The following is an 18,504-nucleotide window of genomic DNA, read 5'->3' as shown; positions in this document are numbered from 1 at the left end:
CCGCTCCACAGACGTCACATGATGTTTGGTCACGTGGGCTCCATTCATGAAGCGGCGACGCGACCGGCTGGGGCTTAAAGGGGAAGGCGCGGCGGCGGCGGCGGCGGCGGCGGCGGGGGCGGGGCAGGCCCGCACTGCGCCTGCGCGCCCGGGGCGCCGTCGCCCGGGCAACGCAAAGCCGCGCCCGGTGAGTGTGGTCTCGCGGGACTGGCCCGGCGCGCGCCTCCGACGGGCCACGCCCCCTTCGAGGCGGGGCCTTGTGGTCCTGCCCAAATGCTCTCCTGAGCCTTCTGTGTAGACGTTTCAAAGGCCACGTGTCCAGGGTGCAGGTGCGGACCCAAGGTCCCCACACATTATGGAGAAGATTCTCATGGTGTTTCTGATGCCGCCTGTCAGACTGCATGCGCTGCCTCCGTAACTGGAGCGGGTCTCATCCCTGCCAGGAACAGTGGCCTGGCACTCAGGAGACCCATAAGCTCCCGGAGGTGAAGGGCTTGTCCAGGATTCAAAACTTAGGTCTGCTCAAGGCCGCCTCCAAGATCCTCTGTGCAGTGTGGTCTGTCTTCATTCAACATCCCGAGAGCTCACATGAGTGACAAGGACTCAGGCGGTTCCTGGAATGAGTCCGGCTCAGGGTGAGTGTGTGGTAAACATCTGTTGAATTAATAGTTGATGTAGAAATTGCACCTTTCCTTTCCTGTTTCATCAGCATCTGCCTGGAACTCAGGTCACTGGTCCATGTCTGCTCCTGCACTTTCTGTAAGGAGTTCTCACTGCTGTTCAAAATTCCCAGAGAAAGAGGTGACGAAAGGAAGAAGGGAAATTGAAGGGATCCAATTTCTACTTTGACTTACCTTCTCAAGTGTAAAGCCAGGAAGGGTGCCCTACCCTGCCAGGCAGGTCAGTAGAAATCAGGTGAGCTGAAAGAGGGATGAGTGAGGGACAGGCTGCTGGGTCCTCAAGGGAATTCAGTGCCACCGAATGAATGATGGAGGCCAACCCAGGAGGCCCTCAGAGCCAGGGGACATCAAGGTGTCAGCAGCTCTTCCTGCCAGACTCCAGTAGCTTCCCTCTGAACCCCACAGCACCTTGTCACCTTCTGCTTTGCAGGGTTGCATGTGGTTGTCTTATCATCCTGTGCTCTTTAAGGGCAGGGCATGTCCCGCTGCAGTGGGTGAAGCCCGCTGCAGTGGGTGAAGCCCGAGTCTCACAGACTATAGGGCCTTAACATGCCCAGGGCAAGACTTCTAAAGCCCTCAACTTTTATTGTACTAAATCACAAAGACTTGCCCCTGAGGTCAAGAAAGAGGTCCTTTTGGACCTCTAGCATCCTCACTACCAGCTGCCGGCTCCTTCTAGCCTGCTCTGTTCAGGTCTGTGCTCACACTTGCAGGGGTTTCCCCAGGTGTCAGTCCCTGCAGAACACCAGAGACCTCATAGCTTTCTCCCCGCATCACACCCCTTCTCAGGCCCGTGTGGCTCTGCCTCACTTCCCCACATCTGGCCTTTGGTGGTTGGGACCAAGGCTCACATTCCTGCCTGCTGAAACCCAGTGTGTTTTTCATAGGGTGGCACAAAGCCCGCCACAAAGCTCATCTGGACTCCTGTGCCTCCTTCCCAGGCTGTGACGTGTAATTCTTCACTTTAGAGCCACCTGCTGGCTTCCTCCAGACCCCAGACCCAGGGCACATGTGGGAGCAGCATGCCCCCCTTGTCTTATTGGTCAGCACCTGGCACACCCAGCAGGCACTCAAACAGTGAGACTGGCCTTGACTTAAGCAAACAGTTACGGGGAAGCTTTGGTCCTGGGCAGATGGGTGGCCTTTGGGACAATCTCTTCTGGGACATCTTTTCCCCAGAGGGAGGGTGCCAGGGTCTCCCTGCACTGCCAAGTACTTTGCCAGAGGAGGCCCACAGCCCACCTCATGCCAGCTTCTACCCACCAGCATGGTGGCCTGTGCCAGGGGTTTATGCCTTAGGAGGGCTCTGTGGGGACTCTAGGCCCTGTGAGGGTCTTGGGCAGTCGGTACATGGGGTGTGACCTGGACTCTGGAGGCCACCCTGGCAGGGACAAGGGTATGTGGTCTTGCCCCTCACTTGCTCTGTTTTTCCTGTCTCCTGTAGATTTGGAAGGCCGGGTCCTTGTCTGCAGAGTTCTCCCTCCACCTACCCCGCTTGCATCAGGCCTTGGTTCTAAGTGGGCCCAGGGGAAGGAAATGAACTGGAATTGAGACCTTGCAATGTAGTTCCTGGAAAACCTCTGCCCAGGGCCTCTCCTGGTCCCCTCCCCTGCCCCTCCTGGGACCCATCGCTTCACCTGGGTGCCTCCTGCCAACACCCTACAGACACCCAGCCCTGCTCCTCTGATATACTCACCCGGGTGTGTGTGTGTGTGTGTGTGTGTGTGTGTGTGTGTCTTACTGTTTCTATGCTCAGTAACTGTTGATCAAACAAATGTGAGCCCTCCTGGCCCCATAAAGAGTTCTGACCCTCAGCAGCTCCTTTGATCTTGTGGGCCTCATGTGATGGTTAATTTTACATCAACCTGTGGGCCATGGGGTGACTAGATATTATTCTGTTTCTGTGAGGGTGTTTTTGCATGAAATTAACATGTAAATCGGTAGACTTCAACATTAGACCAAATTAACTTTTAACCAATAAAGCACATTGCCCTCCGTATGTGGGTGGGCATCACTCAAGCAGTTGAAGGCCTAAATAGAACAAAAGACCAACCCTCTGCAGAGTAAGACAGAATTCTCCATCAGTCTGCCTCAGACATCACCTACATCAGCTCTCCCTGCCTGATGGCCTGAATCGAAATATTGGCTCTCTCCAGGTCTCCAGCCTGCCTGCTAGCCTCCATAATTGTGTGAGCTAACTCCTTAAAATAAATCTCTTTGTTTCTGTATTCCCTGTTTTATATATATAAGCCATCTCCTAGTGGTTGTTTCTCAGGAGAACCCTAATACACTTTTCTAGGAAGCTTCTTCCTCACCTGCCCTTGGCCTCACCTGGGTGAGTTGGGGAGATACCTGCCCCCACCAAACCAGGAGGCACAGAGGGTGCTGAGGCTGATGCCCCTCCCACAGCAGGGCCTGCCAAGCCCAACCTACAGTGCCAGCTTCCAGTCATGCCTCTAGTGACTGAGGCCCCAGAAGCCCCCTCCCCCTCTGCTCATTGGAGACTCAGCCCCACCAGCCAGACTGGCTGCCTTGGAAAGCAGGGCTCTGGGCCTGTGGGCTGCTGGCTCAGCCTTCAATGTTACATCGGACAGCAACGACCCTCTGGCACAGGTCTGGGCCTCCCTCCACATTTGGTGACAAAGTTAGAAGTCAGGACACTGGGGCGGGAAACCAATTTATTTAACCTAAAAAGTCAGAGACAGAAATGACAGTTTCTGTTGGTCGGACCAGGAATGGGAGATGATGGCCTGAGTGTATTGGGGCCTCAGGAGTTCAACCATCTGAGGAGCCCTTTTCTCAAATGTCATGCTGGCCAAGAACCATGGGCCCTTCTGTTGGATTCCAGGAACCCTCCGGCCCTTCCCACACTGAGGAAGGAGTGGAGAGTGGAGAAAGGGCAGGAGTGGGATCAGGCTCTCTCCTTGGCTGGGCCTTCATGGTTGGGGCGGGGGGGTGGGGGGAGACCTTGACCTTTGTACTCAAGCCCAAGCCAGCTGACACTGGGTGCTGAAGCCCCCCAAGCCTCCTGAGCTCTGGAGGAAGGTGGTCCTGACCTGGTTTGGGGGCAGAGGAAGGGGGAGGCTGAGGTCAGAGAATCCTTCCTTGTTCCGGACCAGGACACACTTGGGGACCACGGAGGTTCCCACTGGGAAGAGATGTGCCCCCTCCCTGGCTACAACTCCACTGACCCAAGTGGACCAGAGCCACAGGCAGTGGGCCAATGTGAGGACATCCTGTGAGGCCTGGGGCTAGACACTCGCAGCACAGAGCTCTGAGCCCAGGAGGAAGAGGCAGAGAGTGGCCTGCGAGCAGGTTGGACACCTCAGTCCTTCTTGCCTGCCGGGGCCATGCTGCGGGGCAGCAGCTTGGAGTGGCCAGAAGGGGCCAGTGAGGTGCCAGGAGGGGAGTCCAGCTTCACCTTGTCCAGGATGGTCTTCTTGATGGCAGCTGGTGAAACCTTCTCCCTGTCGGCCATGGACTGCAGCTCTCTGGGGAGACAGCGAGGAGGGCTGTGTCCAGGGCTCCGCCTCCTTCCGAGCCCAGGGGTCCAAGTGGGAAGTGGGAAGAAGCCCATAGCTCCCAGCACCTGCCAGCCTAGGGTGCTGCTGTGCTGTCACTCCCACCTCAAGGCCTTTGCCCCTGCAGTTCCCACTGCCAGCCACCCTTCCCCTAGACTGCCGTTCAGCTGCCTCTCACCTCATTCAAGCCAGCTCAGGGTCACCGAATCTACCAGCAGCCCCCCAGACACTGAGCCCTCATGACCCTCAGCACGGGACACATGCCTCATCTGTCTCCCCTGCAGGTTGGTGCCAGGAGAGCAGTACTGCGTTCTAGCCTCACTGTCAGGCAGTGGCAGAGAAGCCTGTGGGCTTGGACTGGAGGGCAGGTAGGGTGGTGAGCAAGAGCCCTGTCCATCCTGGAGGCCTGTCCGTCCCCTGCTCTTTGGATTTCTTTCAGCTCTCGAGTGCTGTCGTTGTGCCAGCGCATCCTGTGCTTCTAACTCTCTCAGTCTCCCCGGCAAGGCCAAGAGGAAGGTGTTATCATCAGCCCCACAGAGGTTCCCCCTGGTCTGCCTCCCTGGCTTGGATGACCACCCCAGTCTGAAGGCCACAAGTGATGAAATCACGTGCGGAGCCCAGAGTGAGCCCAGAGGGCAGCCCCTCTTCACAGGATGATGGAGAGTGGTGAGGGATGCTGCACACCGCCACCCCAGGGAACCTCAGGGCTCCCCGCGCCCTACCCGCTGCTAGGCCAGAGCTTGATAAACATCTGGTGAGTGAATGACTGAGTGGGCAGCCAGCAGCGGGGGCCCACCGTGTACGGATGCAAGAGGCCTCCACGGCATTGATGAGCAGGGAGCGAAAGCCCCCGCTCTCTAGCACATGCAAGGCGTGGATGGTGGCCCCTCCGGGAGAGCAGACGTTGTCCTTGAGCTGGCCTGGGTGCTCTTCGGAGTCCAGTAGCATCTTGGCGGCCCCCTGAAGCCAGAGAGGGGGGCTGAAGGTTGTGAGGGTACCGCTCCCAGCCCCAACCAATGCAGCACCCACTGACTCTCCACCCATCCACCCCAGAGCACCAGTCTTGGTCCTGGTAAGGAGTGGTCCCCCACCAGAGGGTCAGGAAGAACACTAACCAGCAAAGCCTGGGCCCCGAGGCGGACTGCCAGGCGCCTTGGAAGCCCCATCTTCACGCCCCCATCAGCCAGTGCATCCAGGGCTGTGAATGCCTGCAGAGAGAAAGCACCTAAGCTGCTGTCCCAGGCCTTTTCTCTATTTCCTCTAGACAGTGGTTAGTCCAGCAGCTCTGCCCGCAGGGGCCCAGAGCAAGGAGGAGGGTGGAAGATTGGCAGACATGCCCTGAGGTCCTGGGGACTGCCTATTGCCCCTGCCCCTCCTCAATCCTCACATAAGCTGGGCCGCTGCCGCTGAGTCCCGTGACAGCATCAATCAGGTCCTCTTCTACCTCCGTGCAGAAGCCCACACTGCCCATGAGCTGCTCCAGAAGCCTGCCATCCTCCACCTGGGCATGGGTGCCCGTGGCATACACAGTGGCTCCTTCCCGCACCACGACTGGCGTGTTGGTCATGCAGCGGATGACTTTGGGGGCCGGTAGGAACGCTGTCAGCTTCTGGGGGAGAAACTGGCTGTTGTGTCCATCCCAGTCCCTTGCCCAGCATGCTGTGCTGGGTGTGGGTGTGAACATGCTCCCCCAAACTGAGCACTTCCTGAATTCTGTGAGGTGTGCAAACACACCCGTTCCACAGATGGAGAACCGGGTGTGGAGCACGCCAGGGCTCCTGAGCCCTCTGCAGGGCCCACTTCCACCCCATCTCCAGACCCCGCCGGACCCCGACCTGCAGTGCCCACCTTCTCGATGGAGCTGATGGTAACACCAGCTGCACAGGACACCACGATGTGCCGATCCTCAATGTCGGCGGCAATCTCATCCAGGATGAAGGGGATAATGTGCGGTTTCACCGCCAGGAAGAGCACGTCACTGTGCTGCACGGTCTCCTTGTTGTGGGGCGTCAGGTTCACACCCATCTTCTGCAGGGAGTGCCAAGGCGAGCTCAGCCTGCCGTTTGTGGCTGGCTGGCCCCCTTAGTATCCCCACAGGCCGAGAGCCCCTCGTGTAGAACAGCACTGAGGATGATGGGAATGTGGGCATGACAGGGCTGGGGGCTCAAGGCACGGGGCTCTGACACCCTCTAACTGCCCTTCCCACCCCAAAGTGGAGGAAGCATCCTGCTCTGAAGGTATTTTTTTTGTGGGCGGACAAGGGAAACTGCATCTGAACCACACTCCCAGCCCATCCCACCTAGGGCTGCAGCCCCCAAACCCCTGACCACCTCGTCAAGTGCGAGTGGTAGTGTGGATAATGGTCTCAAGCTGGTAGCCTGCCCCCACCCTTGGACCTGGTGCCCTCACTCAGCTATGGCAAACTAAAACTGTATTCAGCCCCCAGGTGGTCTTTCCTGGCCCCCATACTGTGATCCCCTGTGGTGGCTTCACTTGGGGAACCCCATTCCTGACCACTGGCTGCACATGTGCCGGTCACCAAGTTCCCAAGAGCTTAGGGAGGGGACCCATCTGCAGACCAGGAGGCAGGGTCTTTTAGATACTCCAGCCCAGGGACCCTCTTCTCATTGGCGTGGGGGACTGTGGCATGGTGCCTCCCTCTGGGGCCCCTACTCCTGGCCTTCCAGGGTCAAGGCTGTCACACACTGGCCTCTAGAAACACTGACCGGTCACCCTCCACCCTGCACCTACCCTGAGGGCAGAAACAGTGGCCAGGTCCACGTCTGGGGAGCTGGCCATTATCTTGTGGGCAGCCAGGACGCCTGTGAGAGACAGAGTTCCTCCCTCAAAGCCAGTCTTGGCATCCGTTCACCACATCCTCAGTAAGAACAGAAATCGTACTACCCAGGGTAAGACAGCAACCCCTGCCTTACCCGAAAACCTTCCAAGGCTACGGTATCCCACAGCGCTCAAATGAGGCACGTTAATTCAGACTCCACCCTCACCTCCCAGCCTGGGGAAGAGTAACTGGCCCACCCTCTCACGCTTGGCCCCTTCCTGGCCGCAGCGCCTACCTGCTGCTGTGAAGCCCTTGGCCAGGGCAAAGGCCAGCTGGCCAGCCCCGATGAAGCCCACGCTCATGGTGTCTGGAGGCCTGCGCCCACTGCCCTCACAGCTGGCACCGTCTCCGCAGGAGCAGCTGCGGGAAGATGGGGCAGAATCCAGAACAAGAAGTTAGGCGGGCAGTGCCAGGCCTGGCCACTCCACCGCCGACCGGTGACCCCCATCCCAGCGGGTCTAACTCTCCCCCGCTCCAGTGCCCCCGCCCACCGCGGCGTCCCGACCTGCTCCTGAGGGTTCCAGACAGGGGGCAGGGAGCGGCGAGCCAGCCTCTGGAAAGGGTCGGGAAGAGGCATGGGGCAGGGGGACGCCCCCACACCCGAGTCCCCTCCCCACGCCCACGCTCCCCTAGGTCCGAGCCCCCCCGACGCCGGAGACGAGGGCGCGGACGACGCCCATTTCCCTCTGCCCGGCGGCACCACCGCCCGCCCGCGCCGAACCCCGACCCCCAGCTTGGATCCCAATTACCCAGTTACTCGGCGCGGGTCGCCCCATGTCCGCAGCTGCACGCCCGCCACGCGGCACCCAGCGCCGGGGGGCCCCCCGCCCCAGCCAACCGCGGCGCGGCCGCCCTGGAGCCAGCCAATCCGGGGGCGCGGGAGGCGCCGAAGAGCAGTTGCATCATCCGCTCACCCCCGCCCCCTCCCGCTGGGCCCAGTCGTCCCCGCGCTCCCGAACCTGCGCGTTCAGTCCCGGCCCCAGCGCACCGAAACCCTCGCCCCACCACCCCCAACCCCATCCCCCAACCCCACCCCCGTGACCTAGCCTGAGGACTGAGGGCGCCGGGAGAGGGGCGGCAGGAGCCGGGCCCTCAAAGAGCGGCCTTGGGCTGGGGATCCTCTCTCGGGGCCCTGTCGTTGGACACGGACACGGACACGGCAGGCTGGCGTCCCTGACGGCATGGCCCTCACTCGGGTTTGGAAACTGGAGAGATAGCCCGGACCTTCTCAGGATCTCAAAACGGGGAGGCACCTGGGAGGTCTAGGTCGGTCCCCCTGAGATCTGGACCCCCTCCTTCCCACCTGGGGTTTCTGCTCTCCAGGTCGCTTCTAAGGCTCAGGCGCCCTTTGAAAACTGCATGACACTGGGGGCCACTGGCCTGTTACCACGTGAACCTCCTCAAACAGGCTCTCAGGGTGGGTGGTGGTCAACCAGTAGATAGAGGAAGATGATCCCTTAGTGCCCCCAGTTCCCACGGAGCACCCATGTCTCCTGACATCTCGTCTGAAGGGTCTGTGGAATTTTTTGACCCTGGGTTTTCCGAAGAACAAAGCTCTAGTCATCTCCCCCTGGGGACGTGCTCAGGGCTCATCTGAGCTGAGTCTGCATTTGGGTTTCAGGATAGTCTGGGGTCCCAGTCAGCAGCAGGGTTAAGAGCAAAGTAAGAAGCATCATCATCCCCCCACCAGGGGAGGGGGTGAGCTGCTTTATTTTTTCTGTTCTGTATCTTAAATGATGACAGACTGTTCTGAAATGTAATTTCAGTGTTACTTGGATAATTGCGCCCCAGAAGCAGGGCTGTGAGTTCTCCTTGACATAATAATGACTGGCATCGGCACCACCAGACCACTGTATAGTGAGCGTGTGTACACGGCAGATGTCCAGGCCTCCTCGTATGTCTATTCTGGTGTTCAGTCCTCACCCTCTGAGGGAGGATCTATAGTAAGATCCAGTCCGAAGTGGACTGTTCAGGGAGTGGCCCAGACTCAAACCCATAGATGCAAACCTGGGGGTCCCACTCCATTTTAACTGACTGTATATAATCAGAGAACAGAGTCCATCCTTTCAAAAGTATTGTTTCTCAAGTGACAATGACAAATAACTCCTTTCTCCAAAAAGCAGGAGTTCTCTGATCCAGGGAGAGAATAGCATGAAGACAATCCCCAGGGCAGCCTCCCGGAGGCCGGACGACATCTGCCATGCTTATCTTGAGCCCTGGAACCCCTTCCCTCCTCTCTCTCCCCCTCAGGATCTTTGAAACTTAGGGGGCGTGGAGCTCTGGGGGCAGGAGGCCATAGGACAGTGAGGAAATTGGGAGTTGGTGACAGATAATTCATTTCAGAAATTTGATTAGAAAAGGAAGACTGTCTAGGCCTCCCTGTGAGCTGGTTAGGGTGCGGCCCATATGCTCCTTTGTCCCCTGGTAACACACCCTCAACCCCCTCATCCCTCAGCCAGCAGGGCCCTCAGGACACCTCAGGACACAGGGGTCCCCTGCCCCCTCAGGGATCTGCTGCTGAAGACGGGCCTCTCCAGGTAAAGGACCCCTGTGCGTGTGCCCTCCCCAGCGGGCGGGCAGGCCAGCCACTTCTCTCACACTGTGCATGGCGCCAGCACAGGGGGCCCTTGGACCCCCATGCCTAACAGCTGCTTGGGCTCTGCTGCCACGGGTGTAGCAGCCCCTCTGCCCACTGCTTTGCCCAGGGCCCTTGGAAACCCTGGCGGTGGTGGTGAGTGCCGAGAGCTCCCCGCCCCCATCCTCCCCTCGCTGTCACCCACCTGGGGAGAGGACGCTGCTTCCTCAGGAGACCACTCTTACCCCCAGAGTGCCCCAGCCCTCCTACAGCTACCTCCTTCCTCAGCCAAGCCCAGTCTAAGCTCTTCTCTGGGAACATGCTGGTGGATGGCCCAGGAGATACAGCTGGCCACCACCTCCTCTGCTTACCACCCCCTAAGCAGAAACGTCTCCGTGCAAATCAGCGTTGGTGTTTATTTCCTGCTCAAGGCCAGGGGCCAGTCTATGGGCTGAGCGGCTGCTGTGCTTCGGCAGCTAGTGGGCTGCTCTGGGCTGGCCCAGTCTGGGTTCTTGAGCGGGAGAAGCTGCCAGGAGTGCGGAGAGCGATGGCCCCAGCAGGCCCTCGTGGTTGGCAGCCAGGCAAATGAGCACTTGAACAGAGGTGGTGGGTCTGTGAGCAGCAGGGTGATACCTGGTGCCCAGGCTCCATGCCCCAGTGGCTGCCCCAGGCTGGTCCTCTCCTGGGTCAGAGCTGCCCTAGGCCAGCCCCCCGGGGCCCATGGCAGGCACTGCAGAAGCTGCCACATCGGGGCAGACAGCAGGGGCCCGGTGGTGGCTCCCTGCCTGGGTGGGAATCCAGCTTCTCCTTAGCATGCTCTGCTCTTGTCAGTGTTGCCGGCCCCATGGGTCCCTCCAAGCCTGCACTGTCTCCAGCTTGATGAGGCTGCCCTGTGTGACCACACCAGAGTCCTTGCTCAGCTTCCAAAGCTGTGGCTGCTCAGAGGCGGCAAGGCAGGGTCCTGATTCCCACCTCCTCCTCGAGTTGTCACAGATGCCCCAGCAGGGCCCTGCTTGGATAGCTGTCCTTCCAGGGTTCCAGGAACTGCTCCTTCAAGGCTGGAGGAAGCGCAGGCTCACCACGCTCCTTTTCCGCACTACTTAGTTTACTCAGCCCAGATGTGGTCTCCAGATGTTTATGGACGCTTGGGGCCAACTTCTTAATCCTAGCCTCAGGGTCCCCATCTGCAAAGTGGGTCACAACAGCGCCTGCTTCAAAGTCTTCTCACATGTCACAGTGGCCAGCACTGAGGCAGGGTGTGCCAGCAGCAAATGAAGAGAGATGGAGAGAGAGAGAGAGAGAGAGAGAGAGAGAGAGAGAGAGAGAGAGAGAGAGAGAGAGAGACAAAGACAGAGAGATAGAGAGGGAGAGAGAGGGGCTGGGAGTTGCCTGGCAGAGACTCCTTCCCTGTGACCTGTTCAGGGCTCCGTGACCTGTTCTGTCCCCCCTCCGCCCCTCCCTGAGCTGAGCTGCTGAGCACTGCCAGAAGCCCAGCCATGGCTCTACTGGCTGCCTCCCTCTGGCTTGTCCCTGGAGGTCTGGGTTCACCTGGGTCCCCTCATGGTGACTGAGCCCCTGGAGAGCAGAGGTGGGTGGGCCGCTGCGTGTCGGGCTACAAGGTAGGCACGAAGCGGATCCTCTGGGAGTAGGCCAGGTCGGCGACGTAGAGGAGCAGGTTGACATAGGTGAAGGTGGCCACCACCAGCTGGCTGTCCCAGGGGCAGCTGCCCCTCACGCAGTCGGGGGGGCGCCCAGGCTCACCGTACTTGGGGTCGAAGCAGAAGACGGGCCAGATCACTGCAGCGCTGAGGTAGAGGAGCACAGCCAGGAAGGTATACACCACCACTACACGGTCGAAGGGGCAGCCCAGGCCCCCCGTGTGGCCCATCACGCTCAGGGCCACCACGGCCACTGTGGCCAGGAAGCACAGGCTGTAGACGGCCACACACCACTGGGTGGCCACGTAGCGCCCGTAGCGGCTGTCGTGGACCAGCGCCCCAAATATGATGCAGGCCACAAAGGCCTGGACGATCTTGAGGAGTCCCGACACCGTGGCCATGTAGCTGGCCATCTGGCCTGGCCGGGCCCGGGTCAGGGCCACCTCCGTGGCATAGGCCAGGAAAAGGAGCCCGGCGAAGATGCTGGCTGCTAGGCGGAAGTCCCTGGCTGTGCAGCCCGCGGGCTCAGGTGGGCACTCCAGCTGGGTGAAGTACAGTGGGTAGATGACCGCAGCTGTGGCGGACAGCAGCGTGGCCAGCATGGCAAAGGCTGCTGTGAAGTTTCCCCAGGACAGGCGCAGGCAGCTGTGCAGCTGGGTGAACTCACAAGCCACCACTAGGACCGAGAGCGCGAAGCAGAAGCCCCAGGCGGCCATGCAGAAGGTGCCCTGGACGCCATCGAAACCGCCCCGGTGGGCCACCAGGCTGAAGGTGGTACAGCCAAAGGCCAGCTGCAGCACGCGGGCCGTGCCCACCGGCGATGTCACAGCACCCAGGTACAGGTACCCACCCCCGGGGGGCTCCATGGTGCTGCCCATGTGGCCAGCCGCGTCTCTGCTTCACACAGTGCCTGGTGGCTCCGGAGCCTGTGGCAGCGGCAGATGCCAGCAGCCTGCAGTGGCAGTGACGCTGGTGACATTGCAGCAGAGCAGCCTCTCCACCGCCTGTGTGGGGAGGGCCGAGGCCCCCCCCAGCTCTATAAATAGGTGACCGTGATCAGAGCCCTGGAATAGCAGCTTGCGTGCCTGTGCCTGTCCCTATCCAGGAGGGACATCTGACCCTTGTGATCCACCGAGCCGGACCATTAACCCCTTGGCTGCTGGCACCGCCCCCACCTCCAAAGCACCTGCTTCTGTCGGTCAGTCGGCGCTACTGCCCATGGGGGAGGGGCAGGGAGAAGAGCAGAGAGGACCAGGCAACCCAGCTCCAGCAGCTTCCAGGCCGGCCTTGCTGCGGGAGGGGCACAGGGAGGAGAGGGTGGCAGTGGGGGATCTAGGAGGCCTGCAGGGCTCGGTTCAGAGCTGGGATGGTTTCCGGACCCCATTGTCATTGTCCCTTGGCCCACACTCAGCTCTGATTCCTGGGAGGCGGTGGGAAAGTGGAGTGGAGATGCTGTGCCCCACCCGCAAAGGCACCCACCCTCACTCTTCTCACAGCCCCCAGCCTGACCTGGGGGAGTTAAGTTTTAGTTATTATTTGGGGGGATCATAATAGAGCACTTTACTTGTCCCTCCTAGACATGTAAACACCCAGGAAAAACTCAACTCTCCCATTTTTAGTCTAAGGTATTAAAAATATATGAAATGTTTTTGAAAAGGAAAAGAAATTTTTCTGACTGTAAAAGTAGTACATGCTCAGGCCCAATCAGCACAGAAAAAGAGAAGGAAAGATTGCCAGCAATTAATCTGCCTGTAATTCTATCTCCTAGATTTAACCTCTATGAACATCCCGTGTGTACAGTTGGCCCTCTGTATCCACAGGTTCCCTATCCACGGATTCAACCAACAGCAGACTGAAAATATTGGGGGAAAAAAATTCCAGAAAGTTCCAAAAACCAAAACTTCAATTTGGCACGAGCCAGGAACTATTGACAAAGCATTGACTTTCTATTAGGTATTATAAGTCATCTAGAGATGAGTTAAAGTATATGGGAGGGGAATTCCCTGGCGGTCCAGTGGTTAGGACTTGGGACTTCACTGCCGTGTCCCTAGGTTCAACCCCTGGTCGGGTGACTAAGATCCCGCAAGCCGAGCAATTCGACCAATAAATAAATAAAAATAAAATAAAGTATACGGGAGGATGTGCATAAATTGTACACAAATACTATGCCATTTTATACAAGGGACTTGGGCATCAGTGGATTTTGGTATCCTAGGGGGTCCTGGAACCAATCCCCTCTGACACTATATATACAGCCTTATGTGTTTTTCCCCCAACTTTTCATTTAGGAAAATTTCAAACTTACAGAAGAGTTGCAAAATAGCACAATGAAAACTCATATATCTTTCACCCAGATTCAAGAATTATTAATATTTTGGGACTTCCCTGGTGGTCCAGTGTTTAAGACTCTGTGCTTCCACTGCAGGGGGCACAGGGTTCAATCCCTGGTCAGGAGAGTTCTGCATGCCGCGGGCTGCAGCCAAAAAAAAAAAAAAAATTATTAATACTTTGCCTGTTTGTGCTCTCTCTCCCCCCGTTAATAATTAATAATAACATTAATTAATTCTGGAGATATGACAATTCTCCTCTAGATACTTCCACGGACACCTCCTAAGAGCAAGACAGTTTTCCTACAGAACCTAAACACAGCGACCACACTTGGGAAGTTGAAGAATGATCACCTAATACACAGTCCTGAGTTTCTCCCACCTGCCCCCAAACTATACTTTATAGCATTTTTAATTTTTGCACCAGGATCTGATTGGAATTATACATTGCATTTGGCTGTCATGTCTCTCATTTTCCTTTATTCTGGAATAATCTCTGCTTTTTAAATATTTCATAACACTGATTTTTATGAAGTATCCCAGCCAGCGGCCTCTAGAGCCCGCGAGCCACAGCTACTGAGCCCGTGTGCCACAGCTACTGAAGCCCGCGCACCTAGAGCCCATGCTATGCAACAAGAGAAGCCACGCAATGAGAAGCCTGTGGACCACAACGAAGAGGAGCCCCCGCTCGCCACAACTAGAGAAAGCCCATGCACAGCAACAAAGACCCAACGCAACCAAAAATAAATAAAATTAATTCTTTTTTTTTTTTTTTTTTTTGAGGTACGCGGGCCTCTCACTGTTGTGCCCTCTTCCGTTGCAGAGCACAGGCTCCAGACACGCAGGCTCAGCGGCCATGGCTCACGGGCCCAGCTGCTCCGCGGCATGTGGGATCTTCCCGGACCGGGGCACGAACCCGTGTCCCCTGCATCGGCAGGCAGACTCTCAACCACTGCGCCACCAGGGAAGCCTAACATTTATTTTATACTTTGAGTTATAGTCCAAAACTACATTTTTTAATTCTGTTGCTCAAAGCCTTCCATGTGTCCCCTTACATACCCCCATCAATGGGGGTGGCGTTTGTTTTTTGGCACCTCCTCACTGCAGGCACTGCGAGGTGCTCGGGGCTCATCCTGCACGTTTCCCACTAGGTGTTTTCCAAGGAGCCCTGGTTGCTGTTACTGGAGATGGTGCAAGAGACTAAGATCTGGGTGCCAAGTGTGCTCATTGTTGCTGGAGTGAACTTTCACGCATCGTAACAAGTATTTGTATGTACAAATAAAAGAATGTTATTCAAAATTAAAGAATTTTCCTAAAAGGGACTGCAAAGGTCACTAAAACTAGGTAGTACACATATATCAGGTTTTACCAAAACGTCTAGGTTTCTTCTCTTCACGTCTCCCTGTGGCTTTAAAATTTCCAGGAGTGTTATTACTTTTTTTTTCTATTCTTACTGATTAATATTTTCATTCACTAAACAAGTTCTTCTGCAGTAGCTGCTGAGTGCCAGCCCTCGTTCTAGGCACTGAGAAACAGCAACGAACAAGGGAGACCAGAGTCTTTGTCCTCTTGGAGCTGCTGTTTTCATCACGTCATGTCAAGGGTCCTTGCTCTCAACATGGCTCATATCAAAACTGAGCAGAGGGCTTCCCTGGTGGCGCAGTGGTTGAGAATCCGCCTGCCGATTCAGGGGACGCGGGTTCGTGCCCCGGTCTGGGAAGATCCCACATGCCGCGGAGCGGCTGGGCCCGTGAGCCATGGCCGCTGAGCCTGCGCGTCCGGAGCCCGTGCTCCGCAACGGGAGAGGCCACAACAGTGAGAGGCCCGCGTACCACAAAAAAAAAAAAAAAAAACTGAGCAGAAAGCACTGAGAGTCCTATATACTCCCTGCCCTTAACCAGGCACAGCCTCCCCATTATCTACATCCCCACCAGAGTAATGTACCATTGATTTTTTACCATCGGTGAACCTACACCGATCTGTCATCATCACCCAGAGTCTACAGTTTACATCAGGATTCACTCTTGGTTTTGTACATGCTATAAGTTTGGACAAATGTGTAATGACATGTACCCACCATATTGTGGGACCATACAGAGTTGTTTCTCTGCCCTAAGAATCCTCTGTGCTCCACCTGTTTATCCCATCCTCACCCCCAGCAACGAGTGATCTTTCTTTTTTTTTCTTTTTTTTTTTTTTTTTGCGGTACGTGGGCCTCTCACTATTGTGGCCTCTCCCATTGCGGAGCACAGGCTCCCGACGCACAGGCTCAGCGGCCATGGTTCACAGGCCCAGCCACTCCGCAGCATATGGGATCCTCCCAGACCGGGGCACAAATCCATGTCCCCTGCATCGGCAGGCGGACTCTCAACCGCTGCGCCACCAGGGAAGCCCCGAGTGATCTTTTTACTGTCCCCATAGTTTTGCCTTTTCTAGAGTGTCGTAGAGTTGGAATCACACCATATGTAGCCTTTTCTGATAGGCTTCCTTCACTTAATAACATGCATTTAAGGTTCCTCCCGTCTTTTCATGGCTTGATAGCTCATTGCTTCTTAGCGCTGAGTAACAGTCCATTGTCTGGATGGACTGCAGTTTATTTACCCATTCATCTACTGAAAAGAAATCTTGGTTGCTTCTGTCCTGAGCATTTTTGCTGCTACGGGAAGCCTGTGATGTGGAAAATGTAAAGCAGCAACATTTCTAGAAAAGTTGGAGACTTCCTGGTGGTCCAATGGTTAAGAATTCAAGCTTCCACTGCAGGGGCACAAGTTTGATCCCTGGTCAGGGAACTTATCCCGCATGCTGCGTGGCACGGACAAAAATTAGAAAAAGAAAAGTCAGGAAGTCAGTGTGTCACATCGATGGCTCGCTGAGCACTGCAGGTTTGGTGTCACCCGCTGTCCTTACGGGTCCTGGGCTCATTTTGCCACTAGTTCCCGCAGTAAAGCACAGAGGCCAGAGGTAGGCCTTTCTCCCCATGCTCCTTCTTTGTCAGGAACGTGGGGAGCAGGGATTTATTCATTTGGTGAAATCCCATTGGGCCTAACCCACAAGTATAACATTCAGTGGGCCTGGCATGCCTGAGACACACAAAGCTACCCTCTGACTCTTTTCAGCCCACTTCAAACAGAGCAAGACCTCTGTCTGTGCTGATGTCACTGCCTGCCGCCCTTCTCCACACAAGGAACTGGTCTTGCGCCAGCACCTCCGGAGTCCCCGCCACCCAGCTCTGACCAAAGCGTGGGCCCCTCCCTCCAAACAAGTCTCCCCAGGTAGGTGAAGGCCAGGCTCCTTTCAGGTCCTCCCAGCCCCCTCTCCCGCTGGGAGCCCACTGTCACATGGGGAGACCTGTCCATGGCCCTCCAGGGAGGCCAAGGATGGGGCTGCTCCCCCAATCCAGCAGCTGCTCCTGGGGACCCCTTCTTTCATCTCCAGCCTTTTGCCACCCCCCTCCCTGACCTCACTGTTTCCCTTGGCCACTGGGACTCCGTGGCTTCCCACAAGAATGGTCCACAGAGGAAACCATGATTGGGCCACTTAGCTCCCCCTGGGGAAGCTGACATTGGTGATGAGTGGGTCGCAGGTGGGCCCAGAGCTGATAAGGCCTCAGGGGACACCCCCAGTCTTGGCACAGGTGAGATGATGGGGTCTCCGTGATTCTCCCCACTCTGGGAATGGGGCTGCAGACTCCCTGAGAGAGGCTGGGTGGTCGGAGGCTGGGAGCAGAGCCCAGGCATGAATCCTCCCTCTGTCCCTTCAACCCTTCACATAGCCTCTTTGGGCCTCAGTTTCTTTATCTGTAAATTGGGGTTTTATAATAAGACCTACTTGCCCGGCGCCTGGAGGAATCAGGGTGCCATGTGCGTGGAGCACTTAATGCAGGGAGTGCTGAGGAAGCCACGTCTGTTGGAGGGTCATGACCTGGCCACCTGGGGGTGGGGCTTATCAGTGTGTCACTGAAACCACAGGTGCTTGCCTACTGTCTTTGCCCCACATGCCACTTATGGGTGCCTCCCATAGAGCCGACGGCCACGTGCAGTGATGCTAACACAGGCCAGCCATGCTGCACCCTTCGTACCTGAAGAGGGTATGAAGCAGAGAGCTCATTGCTCCCTGGGAATGTCCCGCCAGCATGGAGCTCTCCACAGCCCCGAGATGCAACGGGAAGTAGAAACCAAGCGACAACTGTATGGCATGCAGTCACATGTGGAAGGAAAAGTAGTGTGTGTGTGTGTGTGTGTGTGTGTGTGTGAGTGTGTGTACACGTGTTTATGGGAGGCCAGGTCCTCTGGGACTAGCCACAGATGCAGAGCCAAGGTCTGGTCAGAGGGAGAATTTTCACCCTCCAAAGCTTTGCTTCTTTCAAATTCTGGACCATGTGCATGTGTGACATAGTGAAAATAAATACAGTACAAACTTCTAAGAAAGTGTTAGCTGGGTAGGGAGTATTTTGTGATAAAGTTTTGAAAGTGGAGGTTGCTGGTGGAGACAAACATTGTGGACGTACAAATACTGCGTCATGCACTTAGAAACGGCGGGGTTGTGGTGTGAATGTCACCCCAAGAACAAAATAAAGAGGAAAGGGAGTTTAAAACCTTGCTGGGGGCTCGCCTGAAACAAGCCCATTACTGCTGTTTGCTGAAACGATGAACAGGAGGAGCAGGGGTTGAAGGGCAAGAGGCCCCGTGGTCGCCCCCAGTCTCTCTGCCGCCCTGGGGTGGGGGGAGTCAGGGTTGGGGGAGGGGTGTGAAGTGGGCAAAGTGCCCCCTCAAATAAACACATCTACAGGGTGAGGCTCTTTTGTTATCTTTTTTCTTCATTATTTAAAAAAAATATGTTACAAAACAATATCATTCACTATATATTTCTTACTTATTTTTCTTTTTAAAAAAATTAAAGTAATA

At 56.5% G+C, this 18,504-nt stretch overlaps 2 protein-coding genes and 2 long non-coding RNA genes across 9 annotated transcripts; 2 read left to right on the top strand and 2 right to left on the bottom strand.

Annotated features, from left to right (window-relative positions):
- Positions 1–193: 193 nt before the first annotated feature.
- LOC136793164 (uncharacterized) lies at positions 194–2,398 on the top strand. The gene is made up of 3 exons (XR_010838050.1): positions 194–635; positions 710–900; positions 2,125–2,398. It is a non-coding gene; the product is annotated as an uncharacterized lncRNA (long non-coding RNA).
- A 943-nt stretch (positions 2,399–3,341) lies between these two features.
- Positions 3,342–12,183, bottom strand: PYCR1 (pyrroline-5-carboxylate reductase 1). Of its 6 annotated transcripts, none has more exons than XM_067021302.1 (8): positions 12,124–12,183; positions 7,276–7,400; positions 6,953–7,023; positions 6,050–6,229; positions 5,589–5,810; positions 5,317–5,409; positions 4,998–5,161; positions 3,342–4,171 (listed from the first exon to the last, which is right to left on the bottom strand). In XM_067021302.1, exons 2-8 carry the CDS (start codon positions 7,340–7,342, stop codon positions 4,006–4,008), a joined length of 963 nt encoding a protein of 320 aa, XP_066877403.1. In that variant the 5' UTR covers positions 7,343–7,400; positions 12,124–12,183; the 3' UTR covers positions 3,342–4,005. The 6 variants fall into 6 exon arrangements, with proteins under 6 accessions (XP_066877403.1, XP_066877401.1, XP_066877402.1 ...); XM_067021300.1 differs by lacking the exon at positions 12,124–12,183 and adding an exon at positions 7,790–7,971; XM_067021301.1 differs by lacking the exon at positions 12,124–12,183 and adding an exon at positions 7,546–7,829.
- MYADML2 (myeloid associated differentiation marker like 2) lies at positions 9,102–12,283 on the bottom strand. Its single transcript, XM_059047632.2, has 2 exons — positions 11,164–12,283; positions 9,102–10,861 (listed from the first exon to the last, which is right to left on the bottom strand). The coding sequence occupies exon 1, from the start codon at positions 12,149–12,151 to the stop codon at positions 11,228–11,230; it is 924 nt and encodes a 307-aa protein (XP_058903615.1). The 5' UTR covers positions 12,152–12,283; the 3' UTR covers positions 9,102–10,861; positions 11,164–11,227.
- On the top strand, positions 11,119–18,459 carry LOC131745911 (uncharacterized). Its single transcript, XR_009332476.2, has 3 exons — positions 11,119–12,471; positions 16,717–16,872; positions 17,621–18,459. It is a non-coding gene; the product is annotated as an uncharacterized lncRNA (long non-coding RNA).
- The last annotated feature ends 45 nt before the right edge of the window (positions 18,460–18,504 follow it).

Source organism: Kogia breviceps, chromosome 19 (assembly GCF_026419965.1).
Source record: "Kogia breviceps isolate mKogBre1 chromosome 19, mKogBre1 haplotype 1, whole genome shotgun sequence".
Lineage (NCBI taxonomy): Eukaryota > Metazoa > Chordata > Mammalia > Artiodactyla > Physeteridae > Kogia > Kogia breviceps.
The sequence above is the reverse complement of the archived record's forward strand: the minus strand, read 5'-3'. Positions and strand labels throughout refer to the sequence as shown.